General features: G+C 35.6%; 1 protein-coding gene across 1 annotated transcript; it reads right to left on the minus strand.

Moving 5' to 3' along the window:
• Positions 1-12085: 12085 nt before the first annotated feature.
• On the minus strand, positions 12086-14435 carry LOC124943637 (ninja-family protein AFP3-like). The gene is made up of 3 exons (XM_047484115.1): positions 14401-14435; positions 13971-14311; positions 12086-12586 (listed from the first exon to the last, which is right to left on the minus strand). Exons 1-3 carry the CDS (start codon positions 14433-14435, stop codon positions 12270-12272), a joined length of 693 nt encoding a protein of 230 aa, XP_047340071.1. The 3' UTR covers positions 12086-12269.
• Positions 14436-14753: the final 318 nt, after the last annotated feature.

Genomic DNA, 14753 nt, shown 5'->3' on the forward strand with positions numbered 1-14753 from the left:
ATGATGTTACAAATAAATTAAATAAACTAGAATATACAAAGAGTGAAATCACTAGAATACAATATCGATTTGAGGCATGTGCTTAGCACATTTCTCTTAAAACAGTTACACCGTCTCCCATTGTGCCAGAGCTTATCACATATGACTGTCTTCTAGGGTACAATGAATCTAGTAGTGATTCAACACCGAAATCACTACACATCGAACTTGATAAAGTACTTGAATCAATCATCGGGTTTCAACGGAAATACGACGAGCCAAGATCTTAAAGAACACTCGATTGAGTGAAAAACTCGAAGAACACTCAGACGAGTGAAGAACTTGAAGAACACTTAAGAAAACAAAGGAAAAACCTTTTCCGAAATTTAGATAGATAATGAAATGAGTGAAGAAAAGATATGAGATATATTAAATATATGAAGAGTTCCAACATGAGGGGGATATTTATAGCTGAAAATTAAACCATCACAATAAATTCATTTATCAATCCAAAACGAATGTCATTTATAAACTCTTGACATTTCAAGACACTTGATATTCGATCTTATTTATCAATGTCATTAAATTTCACATAAAATTCACAATTATATTTGGTATGAATTTATATTTATTTAGATTAAATTACATTTAATTTATTTATTCAATTTCTCATTTTCAATTAATTAATGAAATTAGTTTAAAACTCCAACAGCTTCATAGGTTAATTATTTATTTAGGAATTTTTACTACTTTCTGAAGTAATCTTAACTAGGTTTGAATGCAAGTGTAGATTTGGATAATTAAGAAATTATACTCAATGACTAAGTTAGATTTCTAATAAAATAAAAGAAATAGTACTGAAATAAATAAATACAAATTAATAATTAAAAAGAATACAAGTGAAATTCATTATTTTTTTTATCAAGACAATAATTTAGTACTGTCGTCATGGGTTGACAATTTGACTAAATAACCTTAAAGATGAGGTTATTTGAGCTGGTGGTAAGTTATTAATTAAATTGCGCTCGTGGTGTTTTTATTTATTTTTGACGAAATTGCCATTTTCGCGAAACGCGAAGGAACTTCGCGTTTCGCGAAGTGAGAATGTGTGAAATGTCCAGATTACCCTTACTATTTAATATAACCTCCCTCATTTTTTTCATTTCTTTTCTTCTCTTTCTCTCTCTTCCCGCTCTTCTCCTCATTCTCTCTAAACTCCGGCGACGATCTCGTCGGCGACGGGTTGAAATCCACGATGAGCTTCACGACGAGCACGAGCACTGTTCCTATTGATACGTTTATTTTAAGCATGTTTATTGATGTTTGGTTTCTTCGAATCACTGTTGTTCAGGGTTTGCTTCCCGTTTCGCTAAGTGCCCAGAGATTCGCGAAAGCCTTCCCGTTTCGCTAAGTGTCTACCGATTCGCGAAGGCCTTCCCGTTTCGCTAAGAGTCTAGCGATTCGCGAAGTATTAATTATCCGTTTCTAAATCAAATCATGTTTTTTATTGTAGCTGAAGTTTTCGTTTTATATAATGAAGAGTGGAAACTTGATGCTGATGGAATACTGTATTTTGATGCATCTTCAATCAAAACATTTGATTTACCCCAAAATACTCGTTATGCTGAATTACTTGATATACTCTACGATAGACTTAATGTACAGAAATCTACATACGATTTAGTGCTCCAATTCAAGTATGATATTCTGAATATCAGAAATCCAAAACCTGTTTTTATTGATACATATTTATCACGCTTGATTTTGGGTCGAACCGTGTCACCATTGTGTGTATCTGTAGTAGAGAAGTCGGCATTTACTAAAGAAAAGATACCACTACTTACATACCCAACTCAAGAAAGTATACTATCACCACAACTTACTCAAAAAATTGTACCACCCGTTGTACCCTCGGAATTCTTTGTTGAAAGTCAAAATGAAGCCGGAGAAAACTCTTTGCCTCACATCCCACTTACTCAGGACTTGCATGTTAATACTAGTTAAAAGGCATCAATACCTATACAACCAAGTGCAAGAAGATCATCAATGGGTACACCAACTAGTGCAAGAAATGCATCAATGGGTACACCATCTAGTGCAAGAAGATCATCAATGGGTACACCAACTAGTGCAAGAAAGGCATCAATGGGTACACCATCTAGTGCAAGAAGATCATCAATGGGTACACCATATAGTGCAAGAAGATCATCAATGGGTACACCATCGACAGACCCGACAGACACATCACTGCCAGACCCCTCATTTGCGATGACATTAACTAGTGAAACCGTATTGGAAGTCGGTTCGTTGTTTGAAAATAAAAAAGAACTTCAACTTGCTCTATATAAATATGCGATGACCAATCATTTTGAATTCAAAGTGGAGAAGTCAAGAAAACATCTTTGGGAAGTGAAATGTTTGGATGAGACATGCAAGTGGAGCTTGCGGGCTGTGAAAGGTAAGTTTTCTGAGATGTTCGAGATCCGGAAATTTGAGCAACAACACTCATGCTCAGTTTTGTCGAGGCCAAAGAAAAAAATGCAAACACCAATATGGGTTATTGGGCAGTGCGTGAAGAGAAAGTACATGGACCATCACCATAACCACTTGCCTAAGAAAATAATTGAAGACATGCAGTCAACTTATGGGATATTCTTGACTTATAATAAGTCATGGAGGGCAAGGGAAAATGCTTTAATAGCGGTGCGAGGAACGGTAGAGGATTCCTATGGAATACTGTCATCATACCTTTACATGTTGGAGAAGTGTAATCCTGGTACCATAACTGACATCCAGACAGACGAGCTCGACCACTTCAAGTATATGTTCATGTCCCTAAGCCTCTCAATTAGGGGTTTTAAATCCTTTTGACGTCCTGTATTATGTGTTGATGCTAGTTTTCTTAAGCACAAGGTGGGTGGTCAATTATTAGTGGCTATTGCATTGGATGTGAATGAGCAACTATATCCTCTCGCATTCGGCGTTGTTGATTAAGAGAATAATAACTCATAGACTTATTTTATGCAAAAACTGAGAGACGCAATTGGATTAGTTGATGATCTCGTCTTCGTATCCGACAGACACCCAAGCATCGCCAATGCCTTGTGTGCTGTTTTTCTAGAAGCAGACCACAGTGCGTGCACATATCACATAAAGATGAATTTTATGGCCAAATTCAAAAGTGATAAGTGTCATGCGGAGTTTGATTCGGCTTCTAGGGCGTACACTATACATGAATTTAATCGGTTTTTTGACAAGATTAAGGTTAAAGATCATAGGATTGCTGCCTATTTAGAAGAAATTGGGTTTCAAAGATGGAGTAGAGCATTTTTTCCCGGTAAGCGATACAATCAACTCACAAGCAATTATGCTGAGAGTTTCAATAGTCAGAGTAGGGAAGCCAGAAAGTATCCCATTTCAGAAATGACTGAGTATTTAAGATTCACAATACAACATTGATTTAACGATAGAAGAGAAAAAGCGTCAAATCACGAAGAAGTTTTATCTCCAAATTATGAGAAGGTGTTACGTGAGGGATTTGAGAAGGCCAAATTCTATACAGTACAATCGCTTAACCGATTTGAGTTTTATGTGCATGACAATCAGTCCCATTTCAAAGTCAATTTGAAAGACATGAACTGCACTTGTAGAGTATTTGAAGTTTCGGGTCTTCCTTATACGCATGCAATGGCTGCTGCCCGTAGTCGGAATTTGGTTTCTTATGACTTATGTTCAAGGTATTATTTAGCTCACATGTTCAATTTGTTTAACCAATTGATCAATCGTTATATTTTCCATGCACACAGGTATTACACAACTGAATGTTGGATAAATTCATATGCGGAGACATGTTATCTTCCATAGAGATGGCAATGGGTACCCGTATGCCCGATACCCGTGGGTACCCGATAGTCGGATTTGGGTATTTTAAATCGGGTTTGGGGTCGGGGTCGGGCATGGGGAGAGGGAGAAGGTACCCGGTCGGGTACGTGGTCGGGGATGGGGAGTGTGCGAAACCCAAACCCGATACCTGATACCCGGTTATATTAATATTATTGATTTTTTTTTATTAAAGTTTAATGTGTGACTTTTCAAAAATGCTTCATCATTGCAAATGTATCATAAATATGCATCATTTAATTTGATTTTATCCACACTTCACTCCAACCATAGTCATAAATACACTATACTCTAACTTTAATTATTTTATATTCCCAAAACAATATTTCTCTACATAACTTCAATTTTTATTTTAATAACAAAATATTACTCTCTCTCATAATTCTTCATATTCAATCTCTAGTTTTTTTCAATGTTCATTCTACTTTTTTTCCACTTTAGTTTATCTTCTTCAAGATTTATAAAAATTATGAGGTAGGTAAGTAATGGTTTTATTTTTATTTTTAATATTTTGATATTACTAATGTTAAAATTATTTATTAAAGTTGTGTTTATTTTTTTTCAAACTTTATAATCTTATAAGTAATTTAATCGGGTAATGGGGTACCCGTCAGGGATCGGGTACCCGACGAATCGGGGATGGGTATAGAAGTAGAGATACCCGTCGGGTTCGGGGTCGGGTTCGGGGTCGGGGTCGGGGTCTGGTAGTGAAATGAAATTTGGGTTCGGGGATGGGTACTTCACTACCCGTCGGGTAGGGTACCCGTTGCCATCCCTAATCCTCCTGGTGATGAAGAAAATTGAGATGTTCCCGAACATATCAAGAAATGTTTGTGTCTTAAACCAAATGTCAAGTTTAAGAAAGGCCGGCCACAAACAAAGCGTAGGTCATCCCAGGGTGAGGTCCGTAAGGTCCCGAGACGATGCAACTCATGTGCTGGACTAGGACATAATAGGGAAACATGCAAAGCAGTGATGCCTGCACCATCTACTACAAGAGCATCATCATCTAAGCAGCATGAGTCATCTTCTCAACAGCGCGAGCCATCATCTCAACAGTATGAGCCTTTAGATTGATTGTGGTTGAAAGATTATTATGGTTGTAATATATGGTGGTACTAGTCTGTTCAAATATGTGTTGTTCAGGTTGTTTGGTATAAGTTGTTGTATATGATGTTCATTTAGGTTGTTTGGGAAGCACTTAGCGAATCGCGAGGTACTTAGCGAAACGGGAAGTGCAAAGCGAAACGGTAAGTACTTCGCGTTTCGCTAAGTACCTAGCGAATCGCGGAGTACCTAGCGAATCGCGAAGTACCTAGCGAAACGAAATGCACTGAACCAATATTAACTTAATTTCAAATATTTTAACATTTTACAAAAGTAAACACATGTTTTTACAACTTCAAAGGTTATCTTCAAGCGAAGTACTTAGCGAAACCCATAAATTAACCACTTAACGAAATGCACAAATATGAACCAATATTAACTTGAAATATTTTAACATTTTACCAAAGTTAACATTTTACCAAAGTTAATATATGAATGAATATACATTTTACAATAATACTAAGGTTCGATAACTTGATGGAATAACCTAACCGCCATCTTCTATCTAAAAAATGCCATGTTATCTGATGTCACATTCTGCACGCCTAGGTTAGCAGTCAAGTATTCCATGTACATCAGCGTGAATACTCCACAGTCCCACTCTTGGATGCTCTTGGGACCTCCCCTATCTTCGCTACAGCGGTTTTGACTTTGGGGTGTGGGAACGTTTTGTATGTCATGGGTTTGATGGGGTCTTTGAAGTTGAATTCAGGATACCTTATCCTCTCACCGTCAGTTATTGAATGTGCAAATATATGTGGAATCATCTCACACAACGGTTTCAGAAAATGATCCAGGTTCTTATAAAGATATGCATCGCAGTCATACACGTAAATTCGATACTTCTGAAGACGTGCAACACACAGAATCCAATGCTTCTGGTTTATATTGACGGGAAAGTAAATATCGTCGATTGTTGACCATTCAGGCATATTTCTATGCGGTGCACCCATGTAATAGTCTTTGATTCTGCGACTGGATATTTTGCACTATCTTTACTAAATTTCTGATGCTCTCGTCTTATTATATCTCCCAAAAGGCAGTCCCCAATTGCGACTTTAAACTTTTTATACGTATTGTGATATTCTGCAATCCTTTTTCGCAAAAGGTAGTAGAATGCATCAATTTCCTACATAATGGAACACAATGGGAATACATTCAATATATATCATACAACATTGAACCGTACTTCGCGAATCGTGAGGTACGTAGCGAATCGCGAGGTCCTTAGCGAAACGCGAGGTACTTAGCGAATCGCGAGGTACATTAATAATGATTAATGAATTGCACGACTTACAATGTCTTCAAGCCATGTCAACCTTGTTAGAACTCTAACAAACATATCCTTCCCCACTACGCAAGTCGCTACATCCTTTTTCACATCATTGGTTTTTGGATCATCCAACCAATCTTTTACTTTGTTTAGCAGCTCATCTTCAAATTTTTGAAGGGGATTGATTTTCATTGGATCATTTGTCTTTGGCAGTTTTGACAAAGAAGGGTTGGTGTACGATTCATATTTTTTCGGCTTCCTCACTATCCGCCCAAAATTTCCTTTAGGAGGAGTATTGTATAACTGGAAATCATCATTGTCATCTTTAACCTTCTCAACCTTCTTACTCTCAATTCCTTTTTGCACTTTCACATCCTTCACCTTCAGATCATTCACCTTCAATTTCAGATCATCCACATCATCCATCTTCTCATCATCATCCACAACAGATGACTCCTACAATAGCATAATTGTGGTCAGATATGTACTTAGCGAATCGCGAGGTACCTAACGAATCACGAGGTCCTTAGCGAATCGCTAGGTACTTCGCAAAAGGCTAGGTAATTACCTCAGTCTCATCCTTCTGCTCAACAACAACCTTGCTCTCCTTCTGCTCAACAACAACCTTACTCTCCTCTTTCTGCTCAATAACCTCAGTCTCCTCCACATTCTGTTCAACCTTGCTATCCTCCTCGAATTCTTCGACCTTCAGAACCTTAGGATCCTTCACCTGGAAAATACCAACATTGTGGTCAGATATGTACTTAGTAAGTTAAAAATTCTAAATCTTACCTCATACTCCTCCACATTTTGGTCAACCTTGCTCTTCTCCTCCTCGAATTCTTTGACCTTCACATCCTCCATAGGATCCTTCTTCTGCAAAATAGCAACATTGTGGTCAGATATGTACTTAGTAAGTTCAAAATTCTAAATCTTACCTTATTCTCCTCCACCTTCTGGTCCTCCTCCTCAAATTCTTCGACATTCATATCCTTAGGATCCTTCACCTGTAAAATAGCAACATTGTGGTCAGATATGTACTTAGTAAGTTCAAAATTCTAAATCTTACATCAGTTCCCTCCACATTCTGGTCAACCTTGCTCTCCTCCACATTCTGTTCAGCCTTGCTCTCCTCCTCCTCGAATTTTTCCTTAGGATCCTTCACCTGCAAAATACATACTGGTCAGATTCATACTTAGCGAATCGGGAGGTACCTAGCGAAACACTAGGTACTTAGCGAATCGCGAGGTACCTAGCGAAACACTAGGTACTTAGCGAATCGGGAGACACTTAGAGAAACACTAGGACTTAGTATGGACAAAATTTTACCTCGGTCTTCTCCTTCTTCTTGCCCACCTTGCTCTTCTTCTTCTTCATCTTCTCCATATCATCTCATTTGGTTAATAATATGGACATCCTTTTGTTGGATTTATCTAACAACTGTTGGAACATACTAAAAACCATCCTCTTCATCGAATCAAGGTGAGTTTGTTGAGTTTCTTTGATTGTGATTTTCAACTCTTCGATGATCACTGTTTTCAGCACTTTCAGCTCCTCCTTCAACTCTATTTTCAGCTCTTTCACCTCCTCCTTCAGCTCTTCATATTTACATCCAACACCAACAGTAGGTGTTCGAGGACTTGACGTCGCGGTGGGGGGAGTAGGAATGTGGGTCAGACTCGATACATAAGCAAGCTTCCGCTTCAAGTTGACTGCTTCTTTGAGAGTATCTTCAGCCTTTCTCTTCCTGGAGGCAGGTTTGGGGGGAGTACATTCTTCATGTTCACTTTCATCTTCATCAAAATCCTCTTTAATTACCTTCCCTTCAGTAAATCCCTCAAAAAAAACATCAGTTGTCTCGTCCATTTCTTCAAATTCCTCACCACTATATAACCTCTTCTCCATGGAGGACTCTTCCATCTCAGTCACATTCGTGGTCTCAAGGGCAGATTTTACCTCGACTAACGTGTTTTTTCTGTTGGAATGATAGAGTAACAACCTTGGGCGTAGATGGTCATTAATCTGATTCTTTCTGGCGAATTTAGGGACAAAGCTTTGGATGACCTCATACGTCCACACTTGAAGTGCCAGTGCGAACCCATATATGTTATATGCAAAAGTAGCATAAAGATCAACAGTTTTCTCCTTCTTCGAATAATATGAGGTACTGAGATGTTTCATGTTCTTGTTTAAACCCTTGAGGGTGGCTCTAAAGGTGACCTTCCCTCATGGATATCGGAGGAAAGTTTCCTCGTCTTCCACCATGTGGAGTATTTTTGGAAATATCACCCTCCTTGGGTCAAATGTAAATAGGTACTCACGAATCAGGCATACCAGCCCCATCTTGAATGCATCGTCCTTGTCTTTGCATTTCAAAAAAGCAGTCTCCAACTCGCTCATTCGCACACTATTTTTCCCTTTGAAATATTTAACCGAAAGAGGTGGACAACCTCAAAATTCCTCATCGTTCAACTCAGGAAAAATGCCGAAGTACAGGCCTGTAACCAACGCATACTCCTTCATACCAAATATAAGTTCATGCCCATTCACAATGAAAGTTATCTCCTTGGAGTTTGAGCTTACCCTCCTCATCAACATATGATGTACTATTGTTCCTGAGAACTGCAAAACTAGGGTTGTGAATAATGATCTGAACTGGGTATTGTAAACCCTCTCCAAAAGATCCATATCCTCGAACTTCTTAACAATCTTCTTCAGGTAGAGGACACTTTTCCAAGAAATCCGACCAGGAAACTCAGTAACTGTGGTTTCTGCCATCTACAAAATGAACAACATCATCAAAAATGTAAGAACAAACACATACACCATCGCAAACCATAAGTACTTAGCGAATCGGGAGGTACTTAGCGAATCGCTAGGTACTTCGCGAATCGCTAGGCACTTCGCGAATCGGGAGGTACTTCGCGAATCGGGAGGTACTTCGCGAATTAGGAGGTACCTAGCGAAACCCTAATAGCGAAACCATTAACTGAACATAAGACAACAAAAACCATACATAAACTAATAAAACCCTAAACAAAAACTCAGAAACAAACACTAAAACTTAACATGCAAAAACCCTTAAACTTTACATGCAAAAACCAAAATCCATAAACAAAAAACCAGAAAATGATCGGCCTTGGTAGGGAGAAGAATGAACCACTAGGTATTTAGCGAATGGCTAGGCACTTAGCGAATCGGGAGGTACTTAGCGAATCGGGAGGTACTTAGCGAATCGAGAAGTACCTAGCAAAACCCTAATAGCGAAACCATTAACTGAACATAAGACAGTAAAAATGGACCATACATAAACTAATAAAAACTAAAAACAGACAAGAAACACTAAAACTTAACATGCAAATACCCTTAACATGCAAAAACCAAAACTCATAAACAAAAAACCAGAAAATGATTGGCAGGGAGAAGAATGAACCAACCTTTTTAATGACGAATGAGAAGAAAGAACCGAGAAGACGACGGGCATAAATGATCGGCCTTGCAAGATTCAGTGAAGACAATGGGTTAGAGAGAAAGAGAGACGAGTTGGGCGGTTGAAAGGAAATGTTCTGAAATTTTTTAAAATATAAGGTATAACGCGTGTGCGTACGCGCGCCTCTTCAACTTTCGTAGAGAGTCGGGAGGTACCTAGCGAATCGCGAGGTACTTAACGAATCGCGAGGAACTTAGCGAATCGCGAGGTACTTAGTGAATCGCGAGGTATTTAGCGAATCGCGAGGTTAATGAGCTCTAGGTAAGAGAAGATGGTTTGAATACGATTTCGTTAGTCATTAAGCATATTTGTTTAATAACAAACAAAATCGAATTCAAACCATCATCTCTTAACTGGAGCTCGTAGTACTTAGCGAATCGTGAAGTACACAATTTTTTATTTGTTTCATAGGTAATCTATCTCGTTTGACAAAGTATCAACAACAAAGTCATGGTTTTAAAGAGAAGATGTGTTAACAAAATAAATCTTATAATTTTACTTGGAAATATTTAGATTCTTCAGAAAAGATCTTTGAAGAATTAATCATTGAGCTCCAGCTAAGAGAAGATTGTTTGAAATTTATTTCTTTAGCTTAATGACTAACGAAATCAAAGTCAAACCATCTTCTCTTATCTGGAGCTCAATGATGAATTCTTAAATGGCCTTTTCTGAAGAATCTAAATGTTTCCATTAATGTAAAAAGATAAGGTTTGTTTTGCTAACACAACTTCTCTTCATAACCATGAAGTGATGTAGATACCTTGTCAAATGAAGTTCATGATTAACTAAAAATAACAAAAAAATCTTGGCGAATCGCGAGGTACTACTTAGCGAAACGGTAAGTCCGTAGCGAAATGGTAAGTCCGTAGCGAAACGGTAAGTCCTTAGCGAAACGTTTAGTCCTTAGAGAAACCTTTAGCGAATCTTCCTTGAAACGCAAACCCATATGATCAGAGATTTTCTGCAAATATGAACCATGAACCTAACAAAATGCTCAAATATGAACCAATATGAACCAAATAACAAATAAGAACCCACAAATATGAACAAATATGAACGAAATATGAAAAGGTTTTTGAAATGAAAAAAATGTAAACATGAACATAACTCGAATTAGGTTTAGGTTTGAAATGAACATCTTCTTCGACCTTCAAATCTTCTTCGACCTTCAAATCCTTAGAATCGGAGACCTGCATACCCTAAACCCTAGAATCGGAGACCTGCATGCAAAATAGGTTTAGGGTTAGTTTATGAAGATCGTGTAAATAAAAATATAAATGGATTAGGTTAGAAATAAAGATCTTGTAAATTTGTATGAATTGAACCGCCGCCCCGCCCGCAGCCTCCGTCGCCCCCCGCCGCCGTGAAAAAGAGAACAGGAGAAGAGAAAGAAAGAAAACGAAGGAAATGAAAAAATTACAGTATTTATACTAAACTTAATCAATTTCGCGAAACGCTAAGTACCTTAGCGTTTCGCGAAAAGGGTAATTTCGTCTAAAAAAAATATACAACCACGAACGCAATTTAATTATTAAATCACCACTAGATCAAATAAGGGGATCTTTGAGGTCATTTCATCAAATTTCCCGACGGTAATGTCACCCATGGGTTGGAGAGGGTAATGTCACCCATTGCTAAAATAATGTTGATAGAAGCCATTGCTACGGCTGCCAACGGGCCACTCCCCTATCACTATTGATATTCAGCGACGTTAAAAAACTCATTAGTAACAGTATTTTCTGTCGCTATTGATGCTTCTTTTACTAGTCAAAACCTCTATCAAAGAGATAATAACAATTACCAATCAACAGTTGGACTGTAAAATAAATAGAAGAAATATTATAGAGTTTCCATCTTTCCACATCAAATTTATAAAAATCTCTCCGTCGTATTGTATCCTAGTTTAGAGACACCCTATTTGTTGACACTAATAATAACAATATATTTGTAGAGGTGCACCACAGTGAATTTATCATTGAAAACACAAATATTGTGACTCATCCTCACAGTTATTCGATAGTCGAGAACAAAAACATATACAAAATGGTTCAAATAATCCTAGTGATAGGAAGGAGGTGTGAAAAGATGAGCCATATATATAGACTTGTTCATGTAGTCCATAGGGTGTCATGAAAATAAAGGCATTGTTTACTTATTTATAAATTTAAGTCCCAAAACCTAGTTTTAGTTCCTATATTTTGGGCAGTACCTGTGATTATCAAATTTATGAATATTCATTGTCAACCTAATATGAATTTCTACAAATCACATTAACCCAAATAAACAAATTAATCAAAACAAGCCAGAATTTCATAGAAATGATAATAGAGAAAGGTTTTCCCTGCTTACATTATCTAGAAAACGGTAAATTAAAGCCAAACTTTAATGTTCTTGAAAATAGGAAAACAGTTGCTTACGAAAATACGAAACATGACAAAAGATAAAGAAGCCTTGTGTGGCTCGACCATATGGTTTGTCATGTATTAGTTTGATAGCTTGAAGGTCGATTTTCATTGTTGTCTAGAATTCTTTTTCTGTCACTTTGATGTACTTCATGGGATTCCGACGCTCAATTCCACCGGCATGTTTGATGAAATCAGATGGTGACATTATTTTGCCATGGCAAATGCACACAATGTCGATAATCTTATCATCGTTGTAGCTAAATAAGAACCCTTTTATTCTCCTTCCATATGGTCCATCTCCTATGGCTGTCACACAAGGCATTATTGTCCTCAAAGCTGGAGTTGGAATTGCACTCTTCATCACTATAGATTTCTCGAAAGGGTTCTCTAGTGATGTCTCACCATCTTTTCCATCTACAATCGGCATTGGATCTGAAAAACGAGTTTAAAAAGTATTAAAGTTATAATTGAACAACAAATATTTTAATTTTGTCTATATTTAATCATATTTCTTTTGTGACCATTATAAAAAATAATATTATAAGCATCTATCTAATTTGTCATCTCCCCTTTCAAGAATAATTGTTTTTCAACAATCAATTTGTTTCTTGTCTTGTTTTGAGTAATTAAGAAACAAGAATGTGTGTTATCAATTGTAAACATTAATTTTATCTCATGCCCATCTAATTATAAGTTTATTTTGAAAATCAAATATTTTTTTTATAAAATAATGTGTGCATGTATATAAAATGAAGATCTAATTAACATAGATGATAATAATATAATAAAAAATATATAAAATAAAATAAAAAATAAAAAAAAAAAAAGATTATTATAAACAACTGTCTCCCATTCATAGAATAAAAATTATTCAACAATCAATTTATTATCTGTTTTGTTTTCAATAATTTAAATCAAAATATATATATATATATATATATATATATATTGATAAAAAAAATGTGTGCATGTATATAAAATGATGATCTAATTAACTTAGATGATAATAATATAAAAAAATAAAAAAATTATTGTAAACAGCTGTCTCTCATTCATAGAATAAAAATTATTCAACAATCAATTTATTATCTGTCTTGTTTTCAGTAATTTAAATCAAAATATATATATATATATATATATATATTGATAAAAAAAATGTATGCATGTATATAAAATGATGATCTAATTAACTTAGATGATAATAATATAAAAAAATAAAAAAATTACTGTAAACAACTGTCTCTCATTCATAGAATAAAAATTATTCAACAATCAATTTATTATCTGTCTTGTTTTGAGTAATTTAAATCAATATATATATATATATATATATATATATATATATATATATATATATATATATATATATATATATATATATATATATATATATATAAATGTGTGCATGTATATAAAATGATGATCTAATTAACTTAGATGATAATAATATAATAAAAAATATATATAAAATTAAAAAAATTAATCTAAACAACTGTCTCTCATTCATAGAATAAAAATTATTCAACAATCAATTTATTATCTGTCTTGTTTTGTTTCGAGTAATTTAAATCAAATATATATATATATATATATATATATATATATATATATATATTTATTGATAAAAAAAAATGTGTGCATGTATATAAAATGATGATCTAAACAAGTTAGATGATGATGATAAAATAATCAAGAATAAATAAAATTATTAACTTCTTTTCTTGTTTCTTTATTTTTTTTTATATCAATAAATAAAAAAAAAAAAAAAGACAATAATTAAATTATTTGAAATTAACAAACTCAGAAGAGTACTTGCCTTCGATTAAAGGGATGGTTAAAGGGGAGCATTTGGATTTGAGCTTTTCCATTGCACGAGCGAAGGCGGCGCCAGAACCAGATTTCACCGACCAATTTTTGGGGCATTCCGGAAACATCTTCTTGCTCACCGGTGGTGGACGGGAGGAGAAAGAAGACAGACCGAGAGAGAAACATTTCATGTTCCCTATCAGATCATTGTCACAAACAGGTTGTTTCTGTTTCAGTATTTCCTTAGTAACATTCCCTCCTCCGTAGAATCCACCCAGTGAGAGACCGAGATCGATGACCTCAGATGATTCCGATGTCGGAAAATAGGAATCCAGATCAATGATCTCAGAACTGAATGAAGAAAAGACATAATCAGATCAAAGATTTATTCCATATAGAGTTATTTGATAAACATGCATGAATCTTGATTGTTTTCTTACCCGATTGAGCTCATTACTTCATCTGATCTTGCCATTGTTTTCTCCGAACTAGTGAAACTGATTATCAATGTAGTGTAGAATGTAAGTGTGAAGAAGATGAAGAAGGATTGTGTGTTTAATATAGGCGAAGATTACGATTAAAGGCTCTGGATATCATAACAGGTGGAGGAAGAGATGAACACGAGAGTATGAATACAAGACTTAGGGTAGTTTGGACTTTTACTATATTATCATAAAATTTTCTCCGAACACTTGTCGAGCCAAATAGACACGTGACTCTTCAAAATTTCAAACATGAACTTGTAAAATTTCAAATTTATGTTTTCAAAACTAAACTTTTAATTAGACACAGA

Source organism: Impatiens glandulifera, chromosome 6 (genome assembly GCF_907164915.1).
Source record: "Impatiens glandulifera chromosome 6, dImpGla2.1, whole genome shotgun sequence".
In the NCBI taxonomy this organism is placed as follows: Eukaryota; Viridiplantae; Streptophyta; class Magnoliopsida; order Ericales; family Balsaminaceae; genus Impatiens; species Impatiens glandulifera.